The sequence below is a fragment of the Triturus cristatus genome, chromosome 9, assembly GCF_964204655.1.
Source record: "Triturus cristatus chromosome 9, aTriCri1.1, whole genome shotgun sequence".
NCBI classification, from domain to species: Eukaryota; Metazoa; Chordata; class Amphibia; order Caudata; family Salamandridae; genus Triturus; species Triturus cristatus.
This window is the reverse complement of record NC_140592.1, coordinates 458,208,375-458,236,156: the sequence shown is the minus strand read 5'-3', so window position 1 is coordinate 458,236,156 and position 27,782 is coordinate 458,208,375. Positions and strand designations below refer to the sequence as shown.

General features: G+C 42.7%; 1 protein-coding gene across 1 annotated transcript in view; it reads left to right on the top strand.

Annotated features, from left to right (window-relative positions):
- LOC146798140 (flavin reductase (NADPH)-like) overlaps nt 1-27,782 on the top strand; it is a 169,620-nt gene that overhangs the window by 115,773 nt on the left and 26,065 nt on the right. The window contains exon 4 of the mRNA XM_085625374.1: nt 7,765-7,896. Within this exon, the coding sequence (XP_085481500.1) occupies nt 7,765-7,896 (132 nt within the window). The remainder of the gene's footprint in view (nt 1-7,764; nt 7,897-27,782) is intronic.

Here is a 27,782-nt window from a genome sequence, read left to right as displayed (position 1 = left end):
TGTTGTCCGCGTCTCGATTCGGTCAACGAAATCTCCATTTCCTATCGGACAGTTTCGTGGGCGGGCTTTGGGCCTAACCGCGTCGGTCCAGCTTTTTATCGATGGATCGGACTCCATTCAAATTCTGTCCCTGGTGCCACGCTAAGTCCCCGTGTACCTACTTATACCAGGTGTGTAACTCTTGCTTGTCTCCAGAGAACAAGACTGCGACGCGTGCAATTCATTTCCATCAAGAAAACTCTCTGTGGTCGTTAGGCTCAACGCCAGGAGATGCAGCGCCAGCAGATAGAAGACATGCTGGATATCTTCGGTGAAGACTCCGAGCAAGATGACCCCGAGCCAGCAGCGGCTGAGGAAGAACAGGCCTTCGACGTGTTGGACTCCGAATCAGAGCTGGAGATAGACCTCACGTCGACGATGTGCCGCAGGGACAGGGTGATGTGAGTACAGAAGACCCCTTGCTCCATCAACCCATCCATAAAAAATCTAAGGCTTCAGCACCACCTCCGCCTTCTGGCCAATGTCGACACCGAGATGATGTATCTGACTCTCTTCCTCTCGGCTCAGCACCGAAACATACTGTTAAGCCTTCCGGCTTGGGACTGAGTCGGCCTAAAACCATTTCGGAACCGAAACCTTCAGATCCCAAGCACAACCTTGGTTCAGGGCCGAAACCTTCGACACTGAAAATCAGCAAAAAAACCTTCGGAGCCGAAATCTTCCGTGCTGAAAGGTCATTCAATCTCGGCTCTGAAACCTTCGGTGCCGATAACAAAAGAAGCCACTTCAGCACCTTTGGATCCGAAAATAGACATTGTACCGTCCAAATTGGACCCCAAGCAAAAGAAACTCTATATTAATCCTGACGCAGGACATATTCACGCCAAGGCGCCATCCAAGCTCAAGCTTCCCGATGAAGACAGTCATTATAAAATCCCTTTGAAAAAGAAAAATGTTGGTACTAGCCCTTTCCATCCACTACCATCATCTCCTCCTCCTCCCCAACTCTACATCCTTTACACATCACACCTCATCACTCTCCATTATCTCACCCTGGCGGAGACCTTACTGATGAGGAAGACACACACTTACCAGTGGATCCATGGACGGAATATACAATTGACCCTCCAATGGATAATGATCCTGACCTTTACCCTGCCAAGTCATCTCCACCTGATGACAATTTCTCTTATGAAGAACTCATTGCCAGGGCTGCACAATACCATGGGGTGGAGCTCCACAACGAATCCTTAGAGGAGGATTTTCTATTTGAGACTTTAAGATCCACACACAGGTCGAGCCAGACACTCCCTATGCTTAAAGGTATGATGAGGCACACAGACGAACATTTTAAAGACCCTGTACGTGCACAAATCCTCACTCTTAGAGTAGACAAGAAATATAAACCTTCCCCAACAGATCCAGTATTTATTAAAGGCCAGTTACCACTTGATTCTTTGGTAGTATCTAATGCTCGCAAGGGAGCTAATTCTCAAACTTCAGGGAATGCTCCTCCCCAGATACAGAATCAAAACTCATCGATGCTTCTGGCAAACGTGTAGCTGCACAAGCGGCCAATCACTGGTGCATTGCTAACACGCAAGGCCTTCTAGCCAGATACGATAGGGCGCACTGGGACAAAATGGAGCAATTACGACAATATCTCCCAGAGAAGCATACAGCCAAAGCTCAAGACTTATTCGAAGAAGGGAACTCAATTTCCAATTCTTCCATAAGGTGTGCTCTAGATGCTGCTGACCTCGCAGCAAGAGAAATAAATACTAGCATCTTACTCAGAAGGCATGCCTGGTTACAGATTTCGGGTTTAAACCTGAAGTCCAACAATTCATTTTAAATAAACTTTTTGATGAGCAACATCTTTTTGGCTCAGAAGTTAATCAGGCGCTCGAGAAAATGTAAAAGGACACTGAAGTTGCCAAATCTATCGGAGCACGTCAGTCTCCTTCAAACAAAGGTTCCTTTTGGCGCTCCTTTTACCGGGGAGGGTCCAAGTCAACAGCCTGAGTTCAAAACACTTCCTCCTACAGAGGTAATAACCAATCCTCTTCTCCAAGAGCATTTTTCAGAGGAGGTATAGGGGAAACAGTTCCAAAGGTAGGGGTAAAAACATCACACCCTGTAATTCCCCTTCGCCTAATAAACAGTGACTTCCCCACTGTTCCCTCCGAATATTCCACACCAGTCGGAGGAAGACTTCAACACTTTCTCCCCATTTGGGAATCTATAACACCCGACAAATGGTTGCTTGGAATTATCCAGCATGGTTATTGCCTGGAGCTTACCACCAATCCTCCAAATATTCCACCTCGTTTTCACAAATTGTCACCGGACCACCTCAGATTGCTCAAACAAGAGATGCAATCTCTATTACTGTAAGGAGCTATAGAACCAGTTCTACTTCAGTGCAAAGGATCAGAGGTCTATTCTCTTTACTTTCTGATCCCCAAAAAAGGACGGCTCATTAAGACCTATTCTAGATCTCAGAGAGTTAAACCGATACATACTGTCAGAGCACTTTCATATGGTGACCCTTCAAAAAGTACTTCCTCTTTTACAGCAAGGCGATTTTACATCTACTAGACTTGAAAGACGCATGCTTTCACATTCCAATTCATCCAGTTCATCACAAATACCTCATATTCGTCCTAGCAGGCATACATTACCAGTTCAAATTACTTCGGTTTGGAGTCCCCACTGCTCCCAGAGTGTTTACCAAATGTCTGGCAGTAGTTGCTGCTCATCTCAGAAGACTATGTATTCATGTCTTTCCTTACCTAGGAGACTGGCTCATCAAAGCCAGCACTTACCAAAGCTGTCTGCGACACACTCAGACAACAATACACTTACTTCATCAATCAGGCTTCACCATCAATGCACAAAAGACTCGCTTGTGTCCTGCATTGATGCAGTCTTATCTAGGAGCTACTATCAGCACTCTCAAAGTTCTAGCCTCTCCCAATTCAGCCAGAATTCACAAGATTCAGTCTTTGGTACTACAGTTTCACCCCAATCAAACATTACCAGCCAGAGTTTTCATGCAACTGCTGGGAATTATGGCATTCGCATTTCAATCGTACCTCATGCAAGGCTTCACATGTGTCCTGTAGAAGAATGTCTAGTGAGTCAGTGGAATCAATCACAGGGTCAATTAACTGATCTAGTGTTGGTAAGCAGCCGCACCCATCATTCTCTGCAGTGGTGGAACCCACTAAATTTATCGAAAGCGCGGCCCTTCATAGACCCTATTCCACAGACTGTGCTAACAGCAGACGCATTTCTCACTGGTTGGGGTGCCCATCTCCAACATTACACAATCCTGTGTCTGTGGAGCAACAATGACAAAAGTCTCCACATCAACTACCTAGAACGTCTAGCAGTGTTCCTAGCATTCAAAGCTTTTCAAACTCACCTTATAGGCAAAGTTGTCCTAGTCCACACAGACAACATGACAGCAATGTACTATGTACAAAAACAAGGATTGCCGACCTCCTCAGCAGACAAAGGCTGCAAGTTCGCGAGTGGGAACTTTATTCCCAAGTTCTTCTTCCCTACTTCCAATACTGGGGATTTCCACAAATAGATCTGTTCGCCACAGTAAACAACGCAAAATGCCCAAACTTTGCATCCAGGTTCCCACACCCTCTATCCAAAGGCAATGCCCTATGGATGAGTTGGTCAGGGATATTTGCCTACGCTTTTCCGCCTCTCTCACTACTTCCATTGCTAGTTCGGAAGCTCAGTCAAACATCACTCACACTGATCCTAGTAGCCCCCACATGGGCGTGTCAACCTTGGTACACCACTCTGTTAGAACTATCAGTGGTTCCACATCGAAAACTACATCTCACCTCCAGTCTCCTCACTCAGAGCCATGGAGAAATCAGACATCCAAATCCCAAGGAGCTCAACCTAGCGATTTGGCTCCTCAAGCCATAGAGTTTGGTTATTTAAATCTACCACCACAATGTATGACTATTTTAAAAGAAGCAAGAAAGCCTACTACCAGAGCTTGCTATGCAGCAAAGTGGAAAAGATGTGTTATCTATTGTAATAACAACAAGATCAATCCTCTAGACACTTCTTTACAAAATATTATCTGTTACCTGTTGCATTTACAGCAAACTGGGTTGGCTTACACATCTATTTATTTACACCTTGAAGCCGTGGCTGCATATTTGCAAAACAGATAGCATTTATCTCTTTTCAAAATTCCAGTAATCAAAGCTTTCATGAAATATTTGAAAAGAACTATACCACCAAGAGTTCCACCTGCGCCAGTATGGAATCTTAATAGTGTCCTTACAAGACTTATGGGTCCACCTTTTGAACCCTTACATATATGTCCTCTACAGTTTCTCTCACGGGAAGTGGCTTTCATCATTGCTATCACTTCGTCGAGGAGAGTTGATGAGCTACAGGCTTTAACCCTGGAAGAACCTTTTTTTTAACTCTACTAAGATAGTTGGTCTTCGCACCAATCCAAAAGTCCTTCCCAAAGTGGTTTCTGCTTTTCATATTAACCTATCAGTTGAGTTACCTGTGATTTTTCCTCAACCTGATTTAGTAGCAGAAAGAGCTCTACACACGCTAGATGTTAGAAGAGCATTTTTATATTACATAGGAAGAACCAAAGATTTTCGCAAAACCAAACAACTATTTGTTGCATTTATGCCACCTCACAAAGGCAATCCCATCTCTAAATTAGGCATTTCAAGATGGATTGTGAAATGCATTCAAATATGCTATACAAAAGCCAAAAGAACTTTGTCAATACTCCCTAGAGTGCATTCTACACGCAAAATAGGGGCTACTATGGCCATTTTAGGCAACATTCCTCTAGCTGACATTTCTAAAGCAGCTACATGGTCTACACCACACACATTTACTAAACACTACCATGTAGATGTGTTAGCAAGACAACAAGCTAATGTAGTCCAGACAGTGCTTAAGACACTATTTCAAACAACTGCAACACCTACAGGTTAGCCACCGCTTGGGGAGTATACTGCTTTATAGTCTATGCAAAGCATGTGTATCTACAGCACACATGCCTCAAACGGATAATGTTACTTACCCAGTAAGCATCAGTTGTTGGCACGCAGAGCTGTAGATTCACATGTACCCACCCGCCTCCCCGGACACCTGTAGTTGTTGCACTTCTTCCTACTTACATACATACGCATGGCATCTCTATTCTGCACTCACGCACTCCATTCTCACCCTCTTCCGGGAAAACAATCTAACAGTGGAGTTGATTACCACGCGCACTATCACCGAAAGGAGGAGTCACCTTACCTTGTGACTCGAAAGACTTCTTCGAAGACAAAAACAACTTGCAAACATCCGGACCCAATACTAGATGGCAGGAGTATGCAAAGCATCTGAATCTACAGCTCTACATGCCAAGAACAGATGCTTACTGGGTAAGTAAAACTTCCTGCTCTTTTCTTGCTGTCCCCCATTATATAACATCATCCTCCCCCTCTCTCTTACCCATCCTCACTTTTCTCTCTTCTACTTTATGTTCTCTACCTCTAAGTGACCTTTCAGTCCCCCATCTTCCTCCGGCCTGTTTCTCTTATCTTTCATTTCCTTTCATCCTTTATTCCCCTGCTTGCGGTAGCGCCTTGTCCTGATTCACTCCTCTGCTTCGCTCCTGCCTCACATCAGTAGTAGGGTGGTGTGTTGCTGGATACCAATCACAGCGGGGATCATGATACGTTAGTGAGTATCATAGGACCTTGGCACAGCCACTGGTATCTTTAGTGCATGTGCCTGCATGGGAGAGGCCTTTTAGGTGGAATCGAACAGTACTGGCGCGTCCTTCATTCATAGCTCTCAGGTTAGGCCCTCATTTACCGTCCTTCTTATTTCACCCACATTTTTACTTAAAAATATGTGAGCATTGCCGCAGCAAACGGTCAACCACTTGACAGTATTTTTAGGCCTGTACCCTAGAACGTGTCTCCTTTTTTCAGCCCTTGTACTTCGGTTTGCCTCTGGCCATTACGTTGACTAAACAGAAATTCCTGATTAGGGTGCAATACACTGCCCACTTCTTCTTGTCACCCATTCCTTGCTCCAGTTTCTTTATTTTTTGTGTGGTGCCTAACATTTTACATTCTTGTTAGTTCCACTTAGTGATCTATTTCAAGGTGTGGAAACTCTTGCTGCATATTAGTAAGTTGGTTCTCTTTTTCAGAAGTGTTTCTTTTAGGTTGAGGTGTACTCCATGATAGATCTCACTCATGGGTTCCTCACAATTTGCACTTATAGAGAATTAATTCACGATAATAAGAAATGTTATTTTCCGTTGGCTCACTTTTTAACACAAGAGGCTAAAGAGCTGAACGAGCTCTGCTTTGATTTGAGCCTATAACAGACATGACCCACACATACCCAATCCCCTCTTTTTCTTCCTCATCACCCCACTGCAGCTGGGTTTAACTAAGTATACTTATGTTGGAGCGCTGCACCTTGCAATGTAACTTCTTAGTCAAGTCGTTGAAGATTTTTCCTTATTGGTTGATGGGCCATTGTTACCTGACATGAAGCATTGAAAGGGAGAATACATCAACAATACATTTCTAACGTGTGAAGCCAATCTGACTGCACATCAAGGACGAGGATTTGAATATGGTTAAAGGGTTTTAATTGGATTACCAATCAATCCAGTGTATATGCAAACCAAATATAAGTACATCAATACAATTGGTATTCTGAAATACCTCAGTAAGTTAAGGTACAACAGAATGAGATACAGAATTGTGATAGCCACCACAAGACAGAAACAAATTAAAGCAAACAGGTGTTCCATAAAGAATCTTCCCTTCACTCTTCTAAGCATAAGTCAAATAAGGGGTCATCTATCAAAGTCTGAAGAGAAAGGTAATAAGTGCTTAGCATAAAGCTTCACACTTGCAAGAATAGGGAAAGCAGAGAGGTCTGTACCTCTCGAAGTCTAAAGGGAATCCGACCAGGTCTTCAACTGTGTGAACACAAATTTAAAAGTAACAGGAGAGCTACTTCCTCTCATTTCTCCATCTCTGTGTTGCTCTTCCTGCTGGGTTCATTTTAAACTTTTAAACCCTCCACCTATTGCTTCTCAGCCCACTCTATGCACCCTACTCTGTGCTCCCTCACCCCTCCCAGTTGCATTCGTTTTTATTTCTTGGGATTTCTTTTGTTTGTTTGTAGAGTCTGTCAGCAGCTGTTTGCTGCCAGGCTTTTCCTTTCCTAATGTGTACTTTCATGTTTATTTTATGAATTCATCTTGGTGCTCTAAGCCATGCATGCACCATCTTGGAAAGGTGAATTAGAATAAAATTAAAATGGCAGTCTCATCATTCCGAATGCACACACATGTATGGTGATGAATGCACAGGCATAGGTCATCATGCTGGTCCGCCGTACAATCATGACATACACCTTCATGCATGAAGACAGATGAACATGTACAGATCATGGTGTTTACTAGCAAAGCCAATAGATCCATGTGTTTTTTAAAAGGCTGGTTCCCAATGTTCTACCCCTCCCACTTTATCCATCTTTTCCACTTGCCCTCGTATGTCTACTTTCCAACTCCTACTCCTCTCCTTCTATTAATTGAGGACATTTCTGAGCATTCCACCATTCATATTTCTCAAACCTCCCCCTTTGTTCCATGGTATGCACTTTTCTAACATCAGGATTTAAGCCTTCCCAAACCCTTCGGTAAGATGTATTTCTAACTGATCTTTTCAGACTTCCTGCTCTGGGATATCGCTAAGATACCGCCTCACTTCCTCCCTGTGACCGAAGACCACATCCGCATGTATGAAGTCCTTAAGGAGTCTGGACTGGACTATGTGGCCGTGCTCCCTCCTTATATTGCAGGTAGGTTGGTTTAAGTTCTCAGTCAGAGGAGCATGTTACTCGTTTTGGGGAACTATTGCAGACAGTTCAAGAGTTATCTTTTCATATTAAATGTGAAGGTACGAGATGGAGATAAGAAGGCTTGATTTGATTTTGTTTATTAAGTCATCTGGGTGCTTTGTTGACACACGGGGTTAATACATCACCCAAAGGTTTATTTTTTGTACATGGATTATTTCAAGTTGTTTCTAAAGGTATTGTGTTCTTTAAGACGCCTTCCTGGGAGTGTGTGGTCAACCAGATAGCTCCCAGGCTAGTTGAAGTGCCCCAAGTGAGAGAGAAGTTGATGGAATTGCCTTCCACAAACAAAGGCTCGTTTGACAAAGAGACAATGCCATTAGTTTGCTGTGCTGTTTTGTGGAGCAATTAGACTCTCTGGACCCTTAAAGTAGTTTGCCAGTGAAATGAGGAACCTTGATAAGCAAATGATGTGCTCTTTTTAATGTTTCATCCAAACTTTCTATTCCTTCCCTTCTGCTCTCACTGGAATAACCTCTCACAGAACCTTTTATCCATCTCCAAGATCAAGATGTCCAAAGTGGTTTGTAAACACTGCACCCATCTTTACTGTTGAATACATCCATCTTCCTCTGGCATTGATCTTGCTAGTGTTATGTATGACTCACACGACTCACTTACTCTATCATCTATTAACTAACCTTATATCCACGTACTGACAGTTATTAATCAAATGCTACACCGCACAAGCGCCTTTTTGCCCCTCTGTGCACCATCTCAATCCCACCTTTTAGTGTGCTATACACAGATGAATGTGCTATATGATGTAACACTGGAAGGACCTCATTCCCTCATGACTTTGAGGGTCAGTGGCCTGAGGTCTTCAGGCATGTGACACAAGAAAAGGGCTCACCTGGAATAAAGATGGATGCTGTGTTCAAAATGTGCTTCTTCAAAAGAACACAGCAACTTATTGAGTGGGTTGCTTCTTAACAGAGTATTCCATCTTGTCTTCCTTTCGCAAAAGAATAAATAGAAAATAAAATTTCCCTCCCAAAGACAAGTCATAGCTAATACTAAAGAAAGAAATATGCACAGTGCAGTTCAGTAGTCAATATATCTATTATAACATCTCTCTGTGCACAATGTCCAAATGTGTAGTGATCAATGAAGAAGACAACATCAATTATGTGTATCACTGAAATCTAGTCTCAAATTAGACCACCTGGACCAAACTACACAAATAATTCCTTCGGGGAAATTCTGTTTCTGGAAAACACATATGCACAAATTACAGAGGTTTGCTTAAACATTTGGGGTTTCAAAACCCGTCAGACTGTGGATTCTGTTACGTTGTCCCAGTCTATGAGAGAAGCTCCTCAACTCTCTGGGTTCATTCAGTCGCCTTATTCACTCTGTTGTTTATCTGTCCTATCATTTAGCAAGTCTCTCTCATCATAGGTGTAGTGCTTGGTCAGTGTCACCAAAATGGCTCTTGACAGTTTTCTTTATTTATTTCACTCTGTAATTCATGAGTAATTATTACCTCTCTGACAGAAATGATCAGCGGCGGCTCGTCCGTTGGAGCGGAGAAGCGGAGCCCCACTTAATTGCCCCCCAAAGCACCTGGGATGAAAAATAAAATAGTAATTCATTACCATTTTATTTTTCATCTCCCTGTCCCTAACAGAGTGTCAGGATGGGGCAGGGCTTGCAAAGTGACAGTGAGGAGGAGCAGACGCCAGAGAGCTGCAAATGCACTGCTTAAAGTGCGCATGTCTTTTTGGCCGCCCGTCTTAATACAGCTGGTTTGAGAGTTGGTGCAGGCCTCCATAGCACTGTGGGCGCAGAGACAGGCCGCTCCCTCCAATCAGGGTGCTGCTGTCATGCTGGGAGAGCAGCGCTCTGATTGGTCAACAAGTTTCCTGGTGGCCGGGCGCCTTGTAATGCTCGAGTCTCAGCCCCTGGTTATCGGCACCAGAATGTGCCAGTGGCTCTCTGTGTGAGGAGGCCGGAAGTGGTGGAAGTTCAGACCCTCTTCATGAGCTCCGTGATGTAGCGGATGCTGCAGCGCAGAGTCTGGAAGAAAGCAGCTGTCCCGAGCGCACTGTAGGACTTTGCTAAGTTTTTAATTATTTAATTTTAGTTTGCCCTTGCACACGCCCCTCCCCCCCCCCCAGTAGATGTCAGCTGACACTGCTCCTCTCCACATTTAGCATGATGAGGGTTGGGGTAAGACTTTAAATAAGTACTACCTGGGATCTTGGATGTCTGGGTCCTGCACATAAAATCTGATGGTCAGCGATAAATGCCCTGCTGCTATACCTTCCTAAATCCAACTGCCACTCGTTAACTCAAACCAGTCTGCCTGCACTGAGCATTTTAAAAATGACATGAAGGGTAGCACATAAATAAAGCAGTAAACCTAACTAAAAAGTTGCCTTCCAATAATGTGCAAATTAAGGACCCTTACAGAATGTTCTGTACCTACATCTGAGAATGTGCTTCTAAGCACAAGACCTCTTTGACCATAGTCACAGAGGTAATTTATAAATATTTGTGGTCTTTACAAAATATATTTAAAATGTATCTGAGGGGCGCAAGTCAAATACTGGTTAGTTTAATCAGGCTTAAAGGAAATTTATATAATATTAATTGTCTTGATATTTTTCAGCATATCGGTTATTGCTTTCCACATTTTAAAATGGTGAATGCAGACCTATCAAGTATGGATTTCTCAGGTAGGGGGGTTAAGATGATCAAGTGCATTTTTATAATGATTTTACGCTTCTATGTCCTGTTTTTTATGAAGGATAATCTGTAAGTTTGTTAGGATAAACAAAAGATTCAGCTCACACCACCTAATATCACAGATGCTGGGCGGGCAAAGACTATAAAAACAAGCATTAAAAATGCAATAGGTCTCGCCTTTTATTAAGTTAAAGCCATTTGCTTTGCTATACAATACCATTAGCAAAGCAAATGGCTTTAACTTAATCAAAGGCGAGACCTATTGCATTTTCAATGCTTGTTCTTTGAGTTATTACTGTTTTACGTTTTTTTCTTTTCTTTCTAGTTTCAGCTCGGATTGTTTATGCTTCTGAGTTTCAGGTCTGAGCTTGCGGCAAGAGCCACCTCACACAGTGCCACCTTGTGTCCCATGATATTTTCTCTCTTCATGCAGTCACCAGGTGGTGAGCCGAAATCACAAGGTGAGCTGGAAACCCCTACACAGAGTGGGTTTCCAATGGTGTCCAGGTCGTCTTTTGAGGCTCTTCGCAACAGAAGCCCATTATGGCTGTTTAACCCCTCCACAGGACCTCAGCCGCAGCCTCAGAAGCTTTTGGGGGTTTTATTGTGGCTTTTGATGGGGAATGGTCTAAGTGCTTCTTAGGCAATGCTTGGCTAAAATCCCTGCCCTTTCTCGCACAGTAAATATTTTTTGAGAAATTTGCCGTTCGGCATGAGCCATTTGCAGGATCTGATCTGCACACCCGTGTCTCCTGCTTAGAATTTCATCGGGTGCACCAGGCGGTCTGTATGCTTCGTTACCACAGTGTCACATCTGTGTTATCTGGAATACTGCGGAGGAAGAGACACTCACAGGAGACATTGGAATTTGTCATTAAGAAGATCCAAGATCCATCGTAGGGTACGTTTAGGGACTCATGATCCTGGTGCAAACCAAGTTCTCATTATGCCATTCACTTAGCGAGACATGTTTCAGTTGAGCACACCGGGGTACGTGGCTCCACCTTTCTTGTTCCCTAATCACAGGGGCAAGAGATTGCATCTGAGTCCCGGGTCTGTTCACGCTCCGCACTCCAGAGATACGCCAGGACACCCAAGCATGACCCTCAGAAGTAAGAACTTCCTCAGCTGACCTGTCTACGAAGGCTCCTCCTTCGTAGACAACGGGAAGGGGGCGGGACAAACAAGCATTAGTGCTTAAATGACTGCAGGCAACGGGAACACGGACAACGGGAAGGGGGCGGGACTAACAAGCATTATTGCTGATAATTTAAACAAAATGGCATCGGCCTGTCCACATCGGCATGCGCGTGCACATGTGTGACCATCCGTACGCGTGCATATTCAGCTTTGGCTGAATTGATTACAAAAGGCCCTCACATGGCGAGAGCAATGCTGCGTGCTGCTTAGGCCAGGCGAGACCTAAAAAGTTTGATATATATGTATGGCAGTGACAGCTCCTGTGGGGCATCAAGACAGACAGTATGCTGCATTGAGTTCTAATAAATGTAGATCTTGTTATTCTGTTGCCACCACTGTACATTTTTATTTAATACAGTAGTTTCATTCATAACATGGTTAAAACGTCAGCTCCTTCACAAATGTTAGGTCATGTAACATAGTTTGTTTTCTTTATCTGAATTATGTCCCAAATTATAACAGACTATAGATGTTTTGTGATTATAAATCCCTGGTTTGGAATCCTGAGTCACAAGTAGATGGGACAATCTCTGTTCATCGGTTTAATGAGCTCAGTGTAAATGTAATTGTAATCTTTGTGGAGCTAATCATTTCTGTCAGTGAGATAAAATAACTGATGTGTTAACGTTGATTGCTTCCTGCTTGAGAAAGCATTTAGAAAAATAAAATGATCAACTAAGACTTCCTCACGCAGAAAATTGAAGATGTGGGGAGTCTTAGACTATGCTGATATCCTATATTCCCTCTCACTCCTTCCACACTCACGATCCTAGTTGTAATGCATGGATTATACAGTTTTGCAGGATTAGTGCTGGATTCTGCAAGTGCACTGTGGTCAAATAATAGATTGTGGGTAGTTCGCACTTTCAAGTTCTATCATTTTCTGCATTCACTGTGAATTATTAATTGATTACGTGCACAATTGGGATGAATCACAGATTCTACGTATTAACTGTAGATGATGAGTGAAGTCTTCACATTTGCCGAGGATGATTCAAGGATTCAACACATTTGCATTGACCAACTCAAACATTCTGCTAATTTAGTGTCTGCAATTAATGGGTTAAGAATTAGGTTTATTTACAGTGAGTATATCCCATATTTTGCATTCTTAGTTGGGCTAATTCATGGTTTCTGCAGCTAATTGCGGCAATGTGTGCATGTTCACTGAGGATAGTTAAGGATTTTAATCATACACCATAGCTAAATCACAGATTCTGCACATACACAGTGGATGATTCACAGAATCTAAGCATTTACTGCAAATAAAGCATTGATTCCGCTCAGCCCAACTCATGGATTCCGTGTGCTGACTGTAGTTATTTATTGATTCTAGTTATGGGTGTGTGAAATTTTAGTCATTTCCTTTTGCAAAATTACGCGAAAGTTCGGCAAATCTGTCATTTCACGCTATATTTTAATGCTAAATGCGTTCTTCAGCAATTCTTGGCAAAATGATTCATTTAAACAAAGCACTGCGAGCTATAACTGCTTACATTCCATTGTTACTGTGCAATTGCTCTAAAAAGTTTTATCAGGAATGGTGGGATTAGCTGTCATTTGTTTATCATTGAATGGCTCATAAATACAGGAAGTGGTGTAATGGCGTAATTTCTAAAAAAATTTGTGTGGAGTTTTATATAGCTCGAACTAGACCCGAAGGTATCAGTGCGCTTCACAGGAGCACCAGTTACGTTACAGACGGACACATTCCTTTTTGGTAGGCACGGGGAGATTAAGTGATTTGTCCAGAATCACTGAATGTTGAGCGTCCCTGCCGAGACTCAAACCCGGGTCCCCAGCTCCGAGGTCAACCGCCCTAGCCGTTGGGCCACATTCTCTCCTTCTTCTCCACATCCTTTCGTGAATTTTGCACAATAAACTTAATTCAAAATTCCTGATATTACGCAGCTGTAATTAAAATTTTGCCCAGGCCTAATTCTAATCCCTCACAGTTGGCAATTCAAGCATTCTGCAGGTTTACATTGGAGTGTGTCACAGACGTACGTTTGCTGTGCCTCCCAAATTGGTTCTTAATGTGAACTGTGGCAATAAATTTTGAGGCTTGCGGATTTATTTTCCGAATTCAAATGTGATCTTGTCTCTCTTCATTGTTCTTTCTCACAGTCCAAGAAAACTTTCATGGCGGGTTGATTTTTTAGATGCTCCAGTTCAATGTACATTATCAGTAGTGCTTTCACTGCACTGTGGTGCAAGCGGGTCAGAAACACAAGAGGTGGAAGACCGGTCTCAAGAGAAGGTCAGATTTTCTATAGCCCCTTGTCTAGAGGACGTTAAGTACGTCACAAGTGAACAAGCTCAGCCATATAACTTTGTTCTAATATACTGAGGAAAGGTAAGCAACCAGTCAGACACAAAAGGGACTCCAGGCTCAGTGGAGAGTAGAGAGTACATATCCATAAAACTTAGATAAATCATTGTTAGAAATGGGGTCTCTAGTTGGCATAGGTATGCACCTTGTCCAAGTACGGACCGCCACTCTAGTCAGGGTAAGCTAGATACACACTAAAAGATAACCTGTGCTCACTCTCTGGTAGCTTGGCCCAGAGCAGTCAGGCCTATCTAAAGAGACAATGTGTTAAGTATTTGTACAACACACTCACACAGTAACACAATGAAAACACCACAAAAATGCTCCACACAGGATTAGAAAAATAAATAATGATTTTATGAGTAAATCAAGACCAAACCGACAAAAATACAATTTATTGAAGCAGAGTTAAGCATTTTTAAAGATTAAAATGAAGTATAGTGCTTAGAAGCAATAAGCGCCAGTTGGGGTTATCTGGTCATGCTTACCCAGGGCAAAGTCAAAGTTTGGGCTGACTGTGATGAAGCGCAGCCCAGCTACAGGACTCACGCAGGTCCAGGTGAACAAAGTACCTTATCCTAGTCCCAGCAGAAAGATGTGTCAATTTTCTCCGCACAGTTGGGCGATGCGTCGGTTCCGAAGATGAAGCACTGACCCGGGAGGCGTTGGTTCCGGATGTGATGCACTGGTTTCTCCATGAGGTCGAAGGATGCCTCGATCTTTTCCACACTGCTGCGCAGCGATGTGCGGTTCCGTGCGTCGATTTCTGCAGGCAATGCGTGGGTTCTGATGCAATGCGCCAGGTTCTGCTGCTGCCACAGGGACGATGAGTCTCTTTCTGCCCAAGCAGTCAGTGGAGGTGTCGGTGCCTCTGAATCAAGTATCCTGGTTCACTTCCATGAACCAGGCAGAGGAGCAGGGGTAGAGACTTTGATTTCCCTGTTTCTCAATAACAGGAGGCAAGTCAACAAGCCCTTGGAGAACACTTTGGGTTACAAGGCAGAGTCCAGCTCTCCCTCAGCACAGTCCGAGAGCAGTAGGGCAACACAAGAGAAAAGCAAACCTTTTAGGTCAGAAGACGAACAGAGGGCAGTCCTTTAAGCAGCATAGCCGTTTTTCTGACAGAGTTTGGTTACAGGTCCAGAAGTGTCCGTCTTGGTGGGGTCACAGATCCAGTACTTATACCCCGCTGTGTCTTTGAAGTGGGAATGATTTCAAGGAAGGGTCTTTAAAGTGCACAGAAGTCCTTTGTTCCCAGTCTTGGCTCCAGACTATCAGTAGGGGTTAATCAGCCCTTTGTGTGGGGACAGGACACTACCTATTCAGGTGCAAGTTTCAGCTCCCTCCTCCCTTCCTGCCCAGGAAGACCTATCAGAATACAGATGATTATTTGGACACACCTAACCTTTCTGTGTTTGTGGCTGTCTAGAGGGAATTTTCAAAGTGTAGCTGTCACCCACCCCAGACATTTATTTGAGAAACAGCAGTCACACAGAGCAGTATGAGCAGAGAAATGTCCACTTTCTAAAAGTAGCATTTCTAAAACAGTAATGTTAAATCCAACTTTACCGGTAGAGAGGATTTATCATTACTATTTCGAAGATATAAAACATAATGCAGCTACTCCTTTACAATCAGGTTTTACAACTTAAAGGTGTATTAAGGAATCCTGGATGTTAACCTATGAGAGGAGTAGGCCTCACAGTAGTGAAAAAGGAATTTAGCATGCAAAACTTAAAATTACATGTCCTAACTTTTACTTACACAGCACCCTGCCTTATGGGCTACCTAGGGCCTACCTTAGGGGCATCTTGTGTGTAATAAAAGGGGAGTTTAAGACTTGCCAAAAGGTTTAAAAACCCAAGTCAGAATGCGGTAAAACTGCACACACAGGATTTGCAGTGACAGGCCTGAGACAGGTTTAAAGGGCTACTTGTGTGGGTGGCACAATCAGTGATGCAGGCCCACTAGTAGCATTTAATTTACAGGCCCTGGGTATATGGTAAACCAATTTACAAGGGACTTGCTAGTAAATTAAATATACCAAACAGGTATAAACATATTATTCCATGTTGAGAGGTGAGAGCACATGCACTTTAGCACTTGTTAGCAGTGGTTAAGTGCTCAGCGCCCTGAAGCCAACAAAAAAATGGTCCAAAAAAGAGCAGGAGGAAGGCTAAAAGTTTGGGGGCCATTTTCCAACTGTCAAGCATATAGATTTTGAAGAGACTTCCCTTCTCAGTCGCCAGCCACTGCATTTTCACTAGAACAGAAAAGTTGTGGTCCTGTTTCTGATTATTACAGACCAAAAGGATGCAGGGCTTTTTGCTCTTTATCAGCAATAAGATATTTTGGAAACCTTAGATTCAAAGCATTGTGGCACTTTAGTCTGAGTGTGAAAGAGTGCAAATGTAGAAGAATGAAGCCCAATATTTTTGAGAAACAATAAAAGAAAAGCATTCTTTTGAAAATTTTGTTTCCAGTGGATGGTTTTATTTAATCTTTTAACCCCTTCGCTGCGGCGCGAATTCCGCCGCAGCGCTGGGGGGGCTTGGGGGGGTTGACGGCGCCGCTGTGCTCATGACGGAACCACGCCGTCATGAGTCACGGGCGAGCTGTGCTCATGACGGCGTGGTTCCGTCATGACTCCACCCACTGCGCTAATCGCCCGCACAGGTGGGGTATTAGCGCCGCGTGGGAGGAGCGGCCGCCAACGGCCGCAGCATATAATATAAACAATTGATTCTGTCGGGTAAAGCTAATTTCTTTATAGCCTTTAAACCAGTCATTGGTTTACTCATAGGAACAAGTAATTTATCAAAAAACAACATATAAATGACACACCTAGGGACACCATAGAGGGTATTCAGAAGTTTTATAAATTACGGCATTTATGAATACCACCATTGATTCATGAGGCTATCAAAACATAACATAAAATGCGTTGCAATTTTGTGACAAGGTGAATATAGTGCTCAGTGCAGTAGTGAAGGTGCACAATATGTACAAAGTGAATTTCACAGAAAAGTCGTTTCTTTTGGAAGGCCAGGAAGACAACGATGTTTGAATAGCTCTGTGGAATAAATGAATAGGTCTTGACACAGGTCTTTCAACTGGTCCGGGGAAAGTGTCGACGTGTCAACCCAAGGGGCATTACTGTATTAGTCAATGCGGGTCTTCATCAGGACAAGGAAAAGCGGGACAGCCTAAAAAGCCCAGTAGAGATCAAGTGAGTGTATATCTTCGACATTTCGTGCAGCTACAACATTCAGCTTTCAATTTAGGATTAATCAACCGGGGGACACCCAAGGGAATCAATCGACCACGGTTGTCTAAGGCATTAATTAACCAGGAGGATGGACAAAAGGACCTCACGTCTCCTGTGTGGTGGAGCGCAGCAAATGTGCGTTTCTCTTACGAAAACCGGGGGACCAACAACGGCGGCAACAGCACACGTCCTGTCTCGTCCGTGGCTGAGACCGGTATGCCGATTGCAAGTTTAAACGGCCGCAGCATGACGGAGCCACTCCGTCATGAGCACAGCGCACCCGTGGCTCATGACGGAGTGGTTCCGTCATGAGCGGGGAACGGGTTAAGACCTCTGAGTTCTGTCCTTGACATTTACCCACCTACCACATCAGGAAATGTAATCTCATCATGGGCTATCTACTGGTGGGATTGAGTGATGTGTATGAAAACCATAATTTAGACTAGAGGGTTGACTGGTATTATGCCCTAATCCCCCAAGTGGAAAAAAGAGAAATAAAAAAAATGACTAGATCCTGGACCCAGAAAGCCGCACTTAAAGTATTGGAGTACCATGGATCAAGTTTAGTGGAATTCCTTTTAAAGGAAATGTTGATGTGTATTTTGAGCTGCTGTATTCATAGTGTAATGATTTACATTTTTAATTAATCAAAGAAAATAGGTTTATTATTTCTAAAAAAAAGTTGCTGCCTTGTGGGTTTTCATCACCCATGAAAGCAAATGCAGTTCTCTTCCTTTATTGATCATGGGCATGTCTGTGATCTTAGCTATCCAGTTAGGTGGCCTTACCTTCACTGTGCTGGTCCTACAACCATACACAAAACATATAACTATGGTCCTCCAGTGAACACAGCTTAGAAAGAAGGCTTCCGAGTAAGGGTCAGTGAATAGGATCCTTCCCTGCTTGTCCCACAGAAAAGTTTCTGCTGCATCCTTATCCAAGTAGTGGGGTATGTAAATATGTGCCTGCTCTTCCAGATGATTGCAGGACAAGTTCGGATATAGAGGCACTCCACCTTGTGAGGCTGTTGTTGAGAACATATTTCTGTTGGGATGCACTATCACTGTTCCTCGCAAGGGTGATTTTAGTTTTCTGTGACAGAAAATGAGGCAGGCTGAAAGCCCTGCTCGGATATTTGCCAATCCTTCCCAGGTTATCTAATGGACATGAGGATTTTGCTTATGCCTCTAATCTCTTTAGTCTTTTTCTGATAGAATTTAAGACGCATGCGCTTGTCCAGAGAGTGCAAGGATCACTCAGCCTTTGAGACAGAGTTCAGAAAAAAGAATTGAGGGGCACGCCTCAGCCGGGTCTGGTGGCTTAGTGGAGTAATGCATCCACTGTATGGGCCTGTGTTCGACCTCATGGTCACAGGTTAAAATCCCGGCAGGTCCACTCAGCCTTTCATCCATCTGTGGTCGATAAAATGAGTACCATTGAGTTGGGTAACAATAAACATCTGTTATTCAGCGCCAGGATACCCTTTCTGGGTTAACGTGTGCTTTCCAAATACACGTTATAGAGGTCTGAAGGTATTTTGGGTATAAACATTGGATTCAGACATGGTACTATTTTGGTTTTTGAGCACTTGAGAAAAGATTTTTTGATTTTATTGTATTGTAGCATTTATATAGTACTTCATATCCCTACATGGTTGCCAAAGTAGGTTTTCAGTCCTTGACGCTCACTTTAAAACAACAGCAAACCCAAAAGCACTGTTGGCCTCAAACACCTTTGGCTCCAAAAACAGCCATTGAGTCCTGGGACCCTCTACGGCCAATTCTAGAGAATGCGGGAAGAGGTGGATGAAAGGCAACGCCATACACATATCTATACACAGACTGGTAAGATCCTTTCAAGATTCCCAAGATCTCAGACCCCTTCCCCAAGAAAAGGAGACCCATGTTTGAGGAGGAGCCTGCATTGGATCTTTTATTCAGAAAGTGCACCAAACCTAAGCATTTCAAGGATGTTGGCATTACCTGACCTTCACATCTTACATCTACTTTCCCACCACTGGAAGTGACTCCCACATCATCTTCTCACGCTCCACGGGGTCTCCACAGTCCCCTCCTGACATTCGCAGCCCCAGTCCTTACACCCTCCAGAAGACTACCAGACCATCTTCTATCCTCATTCAGGACATGACCCTTGGTTGTATTATGATGTGGATCCACCAGGGGGTGCGGACTTGGAGCCTGTACCACTCAGGGCATCTCCCCCCAATGACTAAGTCCCTTACCACAGGGTTATTCAACGGGCTGCATCTACCATAAGATAGATATGCATACCATTCCATAGGAAGAGGACATCTTCATATAAATCTTATCTAGGTCAGCAAGGTATAAGTAGTTCCTGCCAGTGCTAAAGGGAATGCTCAAACCATCTCCGGACATCTTTAAAGATTCAGTTAGAACACAGGTGGTCACCCCTAGGGTGGGAAAGAAGTACAAAGCTTCTCCCACAGATACCATATATAATAGAGATCATGTCTCTCATGTGGTGCACACAGCCCATAAACAGGCCTCTGAACAAGCCATGGGGGATGCACCTCCATTGGATAAGAAGTGCAAGAGGATAGATGCTGCAAGAAAAAGGGTATCGGTAGGGGCCGCCTCTCACTGACAGCCTTCCAACTCCAAGGTCTCTTCTCTAGGTTATTCCTGAGAAAAAGTAGTCCAGTTCCATGTATTGCTTTGTGGGTGATTCAAAGGAACTTGAATGTGAATCTTCTGGCAACCGGTAAACAATGTAGTGCCCTCAAGGCAGGGGAGGTGTGGGCTTGTGACTTTACATGTACGAGTAGTCTGACATCAGAGTTCTGAATTCGTGGTCATTTTTTCATAGTTGATAAAGGTGATCTGTGGTAGAGGCCATTGGCCTGATCAAGTTTAGACTTTGTGTGAAAAATGCTTTGCAGTGTTTTCATGTCAATGAAGATGGATTTTACTAACTTGTCCACTTGGGCATTCATTGATAATTTCAAGTCCATGACAATTCCAATGTTTCTTACTTACTTAGATACTTTAGGAGGTAGTGTGCCAGATTGTCTGGACAGGCGCAGAGTAGGAGTAGGTCAGAATTTTTCCAATTGCTACATGACTGCTGATCGGCACTTCTGGCCTTCGGCTGTGATTTAATTGGAAACCGGTGGCTTTAGCCGTTTCCGGCTCCCTTAAAGTGGGTAGGAGCAGACACGAGGAAGGTTTGTAACTTTCACAGGTGATCAGCAACAAGTTATATTTATGAATTGTGATTTGTCGGAGAATGATCTTCAATGCAATTATGTGTATATAATTTCTTGTAAGAGATTATTTTGCTAAAAGAGTAAATATCTTGGAAGTATTCAATTTGAGGTAGCTCCATGTCATCCACTGATCAACGGCTCTGAGACAACTGTAGATTTTTGAGTTTCCAGTGACGTCTGGGTTTTTCAGATTAAGAAGTATTTGTTTGTCAACTGCATGGTTATAGCATGCCGGCTGAAATTCATTGATCATTGCCGGTAATGATTTCATGTAGGTGCTGAAAAGCATGGGTGAGGTAATAGAGCCTTGAGGGGCCCCTACTTTTGTGTAGTATGGTTTGGATGAGAACTGGGGAAGTTTGGATGACATTTGTCCTTATTTCAAAGTAAGATGTGATTCAGTTGAGATCAGTCCCTTCTATGCCAGTTTCGTACAGTCTCTTTGGATTAGAGTTTCATGTTTAACTGTGTTGAAGGCAGCTGAAAGATCCAAGAGAAGTAGTGCAGCAACCCCACTCCGGTCTACTGTGTTTTTAAGGTCATTCCTGATGGTGAGGAGGGCAGATTCAGTTCCTTTTTCTGGACGAAAACCTATTTGAAAGTCGGAATGCATAGAGATAGCTTTCATGAATTTTGACATCCAGGCAAATATTGCTATTTCTATCAGTTTGCCCAGGAAATGTCCATTTGTAATCGATCTGTAGTTGTCTGGGTATTGCAGTCTAGGTTTCTTTTCTTTAACATAGGCCGTATGATTTTTATTACTGGTGTAGCAGCAGAGGTAGTTAAAAGAATGTTCTTGAAGATTTGTGGTGAACAGGGGTCAGAAGAGCAGCTGGCTGGCATGCTTGCTTTGATCAGATCCATAAATTCACTTTGTGATAGTTGTTTTGAAGGAATGCAGAGGCTGGGATTGCCTACTTTTGAAGAAGATTGTTGGAAATGGGTTGGTGCTGGTCGATTTCGTTTGTTTAAAATAGGAGTCCAACATGCCTGCTTTTGGTTGTGCAAGTATTTGCCAGTTTTTTCGTACATTTTTGACTCATGGAATGAGTAACTTCTGTGCGTTAAGAGTTACAAACTTTTGTGAGAATTTTATAAATTCCTTATTTACACATTCTGCATTTTGAATTCTGTCTGACTAGTACCTTTTTAGCTTTTTTGATTGTTGACTAGTATATTCTGGTCAGTTTGTGTAGGTTAAGTTTGTCTTGATTGCTATTTGTTTTGAGCCTCTACGTTACAGCTTTGAAATGTGTTGTTTTATCATTTTCAGTTCTGAATTCCTCCAAGGTGCTTGTTTTCTTTTGTCCTGTTTTGTTGTTCTTAGTGGTATTACAATGTCAAATGCTTTCTTGAGCCACTCATAAAGTTTTTGAATGGAATGATTGTGTATAGATTTGTGCTGGAAGTTAGTAAGGTTTGTCAGTGTTCATAATTAGGTTTGTTCCACAGTCGATAAGTAGATACATGTATCGTGGTCTTAGGTATGTTGATTTGTGATGTCTTGTCTTGGAAAGCTACCAGATGGTGGTCTGACCATGTGGCTGGAGTAATCCTTTGAAAGGTAACTAGTTATGGATTTGCAAAAACTGCATCTAAGAGGTATCCACATATGTGTTTTGCTTTGTGGAAGATCTGATGCAGTTTCAGTCTGTCTCGGCCCGTGATGATAGTTCTTGGATGGGGCATATTGGGTTTGTCAAACCATACGTTTAGGTCACCAAGTTTGCATAGGTTGGAGTGTTGTGTCATAAGTTGTGAAACTAAGACTAGAAACATTTCTGGGAATGTTGCATTGCTATGTGGTGGACTGTAAAGAAGGAGGAAGTTACAGGAGGACGTTGGTGTAGGGTTGCGTCTGGTCAGGAGGGCCTCACAACCTTGTATGGGAATGTTGTCAGCTGTGGTGAGATTTACTGTTTCCTTGAATATGACAACTAGTCCACCTTCTCTTTAGCCTATGCGATTTTGCTTGACAGTTTGATAGCCTGGAGAACAATCTTCATGCAATACTGGTGTCATGTCATCTCACAACCATGATTCAGTTATGAAGAGTACTACTGGTCGTGTGTCAGTGAGTAGGTTGTAGATGTGTTTCTTATTTTTAGAGAGTGATCAAGCATTTATTAGTAGGCAGTCTAGAGATTGTGTTTTGGTGGTGTGAATTTGTGTGCTAGAGGAGTGAGTAGTACTCTTTGAACTGTTAACTGTATGAAGATAGCCATCATGTTGTTTTTCTATATCGTAATCCTCATCCAGCAGGTTTAGAAAGCATTTTGTTTGGTCTTGGTATATAGGTGATGAGGATGGTGGTTGAGAGTTCGTTGGTGAGCTGTGCTGTTTTTGTAGAGTAGCCTTGTTGTGTATTAAACGGGGAGATGCGAAGTTGTGAACAGTGGCATGATGTTTATTTTGTTTGTGTCTGTTTAGGGTGGAAGGTGTATGGGTTAATGGTGGTGGTGGAGCTTGTGGGTCTTGTTTTAAGGCTCTTAATTGTGCAATGGATGAGAGACGGGTGAATGAGTGTTATTGTATTAATAATTCCAAGTTACTGAAACCGGCAGCTTACTTTGGTTCTACATATCCAGTACATATAAAACTGAAATTTCTGACTCTGGCATGGCTGGTTTCCATCACTGGCAGAGAAACCACCATGACTCTTGAAAGGGGGAATTGTATGTTGTATTATGGGCGCACCAAAAGAAGACCTACTTCATCTGCTCTGTATTTGCCCGTATCTAAAGAAAGCAAGGCAAGACTAACTGAAAGATGCCTTAAACTCTAGAGGTATTCGAACCTGCAGGCAGGCAATTATTGCCTGTTTAAATCCTGATGATCCCATTCTGAATTGTTGCTTATTAAATTTCTAATTAAATTCCAAAAAGCTCTGGATATAGACACAGTGAGGCTAAGGCTAAGTCGTGACCTCATCCCTGCTTTTTGTTTTTTGTAACTTATTTTTATTAAACACTGTGTCAAAAGATATCAGCAACATTCGTCATACATTTACATTTTGGCCGTTGTTTTTGTTTCAATGGGTAAATTACATGACTTTGCTTTGCTTCACCCACACTGCACGTGAGATTTTGGATTGAAATAATGATCACAATTACAAAAGAACAACAACAATCAAAATACCTCATCCCGGCTTAACGTAACGGCAGCACTAGAGAAAAATTCTGCATGAACATAGAAACTAGAATACCTTGTAAATGTCTGTGCAACACCAAAAACCAATATATGAAGCAAGTATGAAACTCTAAGCCTGGTCCCAGGAGCGCAGACTATAGTGGATACGCTATTCGGATCAAATTTAACGTAAACCGGTAATTGCGCTAAGCACATTATTCTTTTAAACGTAACCTTTTTAGCTATTTACTTGAAAGGTATTTATTGTAATTTATATTTTTTGCTATGGTTTTAATTGACTGATGCAAATTAAAAAAACTGAAAAATAGCCAGCAACACCGGACACTGACTAACTCTAACTGCAGCTTTTATCACACTAGCAGAATATATTCATAAGCAAATGCTAACCTCTAGTTGCTACAACTCTCTCAGACTAAAACTATTTGCTTCAACCTAATAAATAATACTGTTCTGTGCTAACATCACCCCGAACAGTGCTCCTGCAGTTAAACACAATGTTCAGCCTTCATATTACAATTTGGACACAACTTACTTGCAGGTGGACCATAACACGGTACACAAAACACATCATCATACTGCGACTCAGACTCCCATCTACAAGGAATCCCTGGAATCATCTGGAAACCTATGCCGTATGGCCAAAAGTACTACAAAGCAGTACTAATGGCAGAGGTGTGCTGTGCAAAGGTTGATCTAAGGCTTTGGACAGCCCTGATGGTAAAGGCTTCAGAATGGAATAATTCAATTCAATTCAAAAAGCTTTATTCGACAGTATGTCTTAAAAGCACATTGGTACATAAAATACAACACAATAAATATCATAAAACTATTTACAAACTTTAAGAAATACATTAAATCCAATTAATTACTGTCGAAGATGTGATTAAAAAATAATGGAATAATAATCTGGATAAAAGGACATCGTTTCCCTTCTTAAATACATTTTACTGGTTCTTCTTGGTGTTCAGATAGTACAGATAACCTTGTGTATGCTTTCGGTATCCTTCATGCAATTTTACAAGTGACTTGGGTAGCTAGGAGGGCCCTGTGGGGGATGGAGGGGGCAGCATGTAAGTGGGATGGGCACAAGTATGGGACGGATGTGTACTAGAGAAGTTGACTGTTGCAGTTATTTTTTTGCTCAGGTCATAAATATCCGAATGGGCATGCAGCCTCTTTTCTCTTTACCCAATTAATGGTGAAAACTGTGGTGGTGGTGTGGGGGGGGGGGTTTATTACAACTTTTGCTTTACCAATCAATAATACACAAGTTAAAAGTTTCAACAATCCAGCAGTTTTCAAGCGAGCTCTTAATATCCCTTTTGACATCTGTTTGAGAGTGTTTTCCTTTTGTGCATCTGATGGGGAGTGTAAGCCAAAAGGGAATGTTCTTTCGTGTGTGTGTGTGGGGGGAGAGGGGGGAGGATTAGTAAATACTTGGTACCAGCAGAAAAATGAAAGCAATTGCTTGAGTGGGATGTCCTCTTTTAGCCCTCTGGCGGTCCCAAAGTCTTCATGCCCCCACAAGTGTGGTGTGAGCAGGATTCTACTGAAAGATTTTTTTTTTTGTATTTAACAATTCTTTATTGATTTTGATATCCAAAAGTATACAGCATTTAACAACATATCAATATATCAAATATATTCCCACCCACCCAAAGACCATCCCACCCATCCCCCCTGGCTGGTCCTTATGATAGAAAACAAAAACAAACATAACAAAAGATAAAAGTAAAAATGACAAGAAAAAATCAAAAATAGAAAAAGGAGAAGTAATATTGCCGTAAAATCTTCCACCTCTGACATGGGTAGAGGGCAAGCTGTTATTAAAGACACCAGCTTGATACCCCGGCAGCCACACAAAAAGACTAATTTCTCCAACCCGTTGCTTAGTCATTCTCCAGCCATCTTGTCAAAGGAGCCCATATACCCATCCCCTTGGCTCTAGATCCATGCCCCTTTCTAGCATATACAGCTGTTTCTAGCCTATAAACGGCTAGGAGTCTCCCCAGCCATTGTTGGCCCGTAGGTGGTACAGGATCCAGCCAGTGAGTAGCTAGGCAAAGTCGAAACACTATCATAGCAACATATAAGAAAATTTGAATCCAGGATGGTAATTGAGACCTATTCACCCCCAATACTATCAATTGGGGGGTCATCTCTACTTGCTGTCCCACATAGAATTGAAGAATAGCACCAACTTCCCTTTTAATCAGGCCCAGCTCGGGACAGGAAGCAAACATGTGGACAATGTCAGCAGCAGGATAGTGGTAGCGTGGACATAAAGGTCCCGCACCTCCTCCCCATTTAGCAATCTTCTCAGGTGTTATATAGAGGTTAAACCACGTCTTAAAGCATTGAAGTTGAAGGTTTGCAGCAATGCAAGAAGTTTGGGATAACTTTAAAGAATCTTCTGCTTCCCTAGCTTCAACCAGAAGCCGCTCCTGCCACCGTCCCATATGTTTGGATAAGTCATCGCCATAGACTCTATTAGTTTTTTATAAATCCTGCCTAGCTTACCTGGCTCCTTAAGTAATTCCTCAACCAGCATCACTCAATCGAATCCCCTCCTACCTCCAGTTATATTCCCTAGGAAGTCTCTGATCTGAAGGTACTTAAAGAAGTGCCTATTATCAACCCCAAAAGTTTCTTTGATTGTATCAAATGACCTTACCCAGGTTCCATCAATGATGTCTCCCACCTTTCTCACCCCTTTATCATTCTAAATCTTCATAAACCCATCATTAAAAATGCAGGGGAGTGCTTTATTACCAAACAAAGGGGTATATACATGTATTATGACCATGCCAAACCTTTTACAAACAGCAACCCAGGTTTTGAAGGCACACATTAATGTCTTAAATTTCACCCTTTTATAGTACTTAAAATCTGTATAGCATAAAAGACAACCCCTGGCCTCCAATCCCAACAATAACTCATAAATTGAAACGGGACTCGCCCCTTGCATCTGATCTGGTTCAGCCCCGATCAAACTACCTATTTTGGATAATATGGCCGCCCAATGATATTGCTGAAGGTTCGGGACCGCCCATCCACCTCTCTCCCTGGGTAGCATAAAAAATGTGAGGGCTCTCCTTGGGGGCAGTTAGCCCAGAGAAATCTGGAGACCAACTGGTTTATCGATTTAAACCATTTTGCATTAATAACCAGCGGAATTGCCCTAAAGAAATATAATATTTTTGGTTAAAAAAAGCATTTTAATAATATTGCACCTCCTCACCAGGCTTAGTTTGAGATTATCTAAACGCTGGAAATCTTTTTTGAATTTTGGCAGCAATGGGTCCAGATTGGTTTCAACAATTTTAGATACTTCCGCCATTATCTCGACCCCCAGGTAACTTGCCTTCTTAACAACCCGAGGGTCGCTAGCATGGCATCCTTTACCTAATATGACAAGAGTTTTATTAGAGTTAAGACAAAACCCTGAGATTCCCCAAAAGATCTTTGCTTCTCTTTCGATTTCGGCAAGTGCTCCCAGTGGGTTTGGGGACATAATGGCTAAATCGTCAGCATAAGCCAAAATCTTAGTACTCCCCCCACCACTATGTACTGCTAAAATCTTATTGTTATCCATAATCCTCCTGACCAAGCGGTCAATGTATAAAGCAAATAGTAGGGGGGAGCAAGGGCACCCCTGGCGTGTCCCTCTACTTCTTGAAACTGGGCCCGACAATTCCCCCATGATGGCAATCCTGGCCACCGGATTATTGTACATTACCGAAATGGCCCTGATAAAGCCCACACCCAACCCTCTTCTCTCAAGTGTTGCCCATAAGAACGTCCAGGAGACCCTATCAAAGGCTTTCTCCGCATCCAGCAGGATCAGCCCGATAGGGTCCCCTGTAATCTCGGCCGCATCGAAAAGAGCAATCACCCTCTGGATGTGATCAATTGTACTCCTCCCTGGAACAAACCCA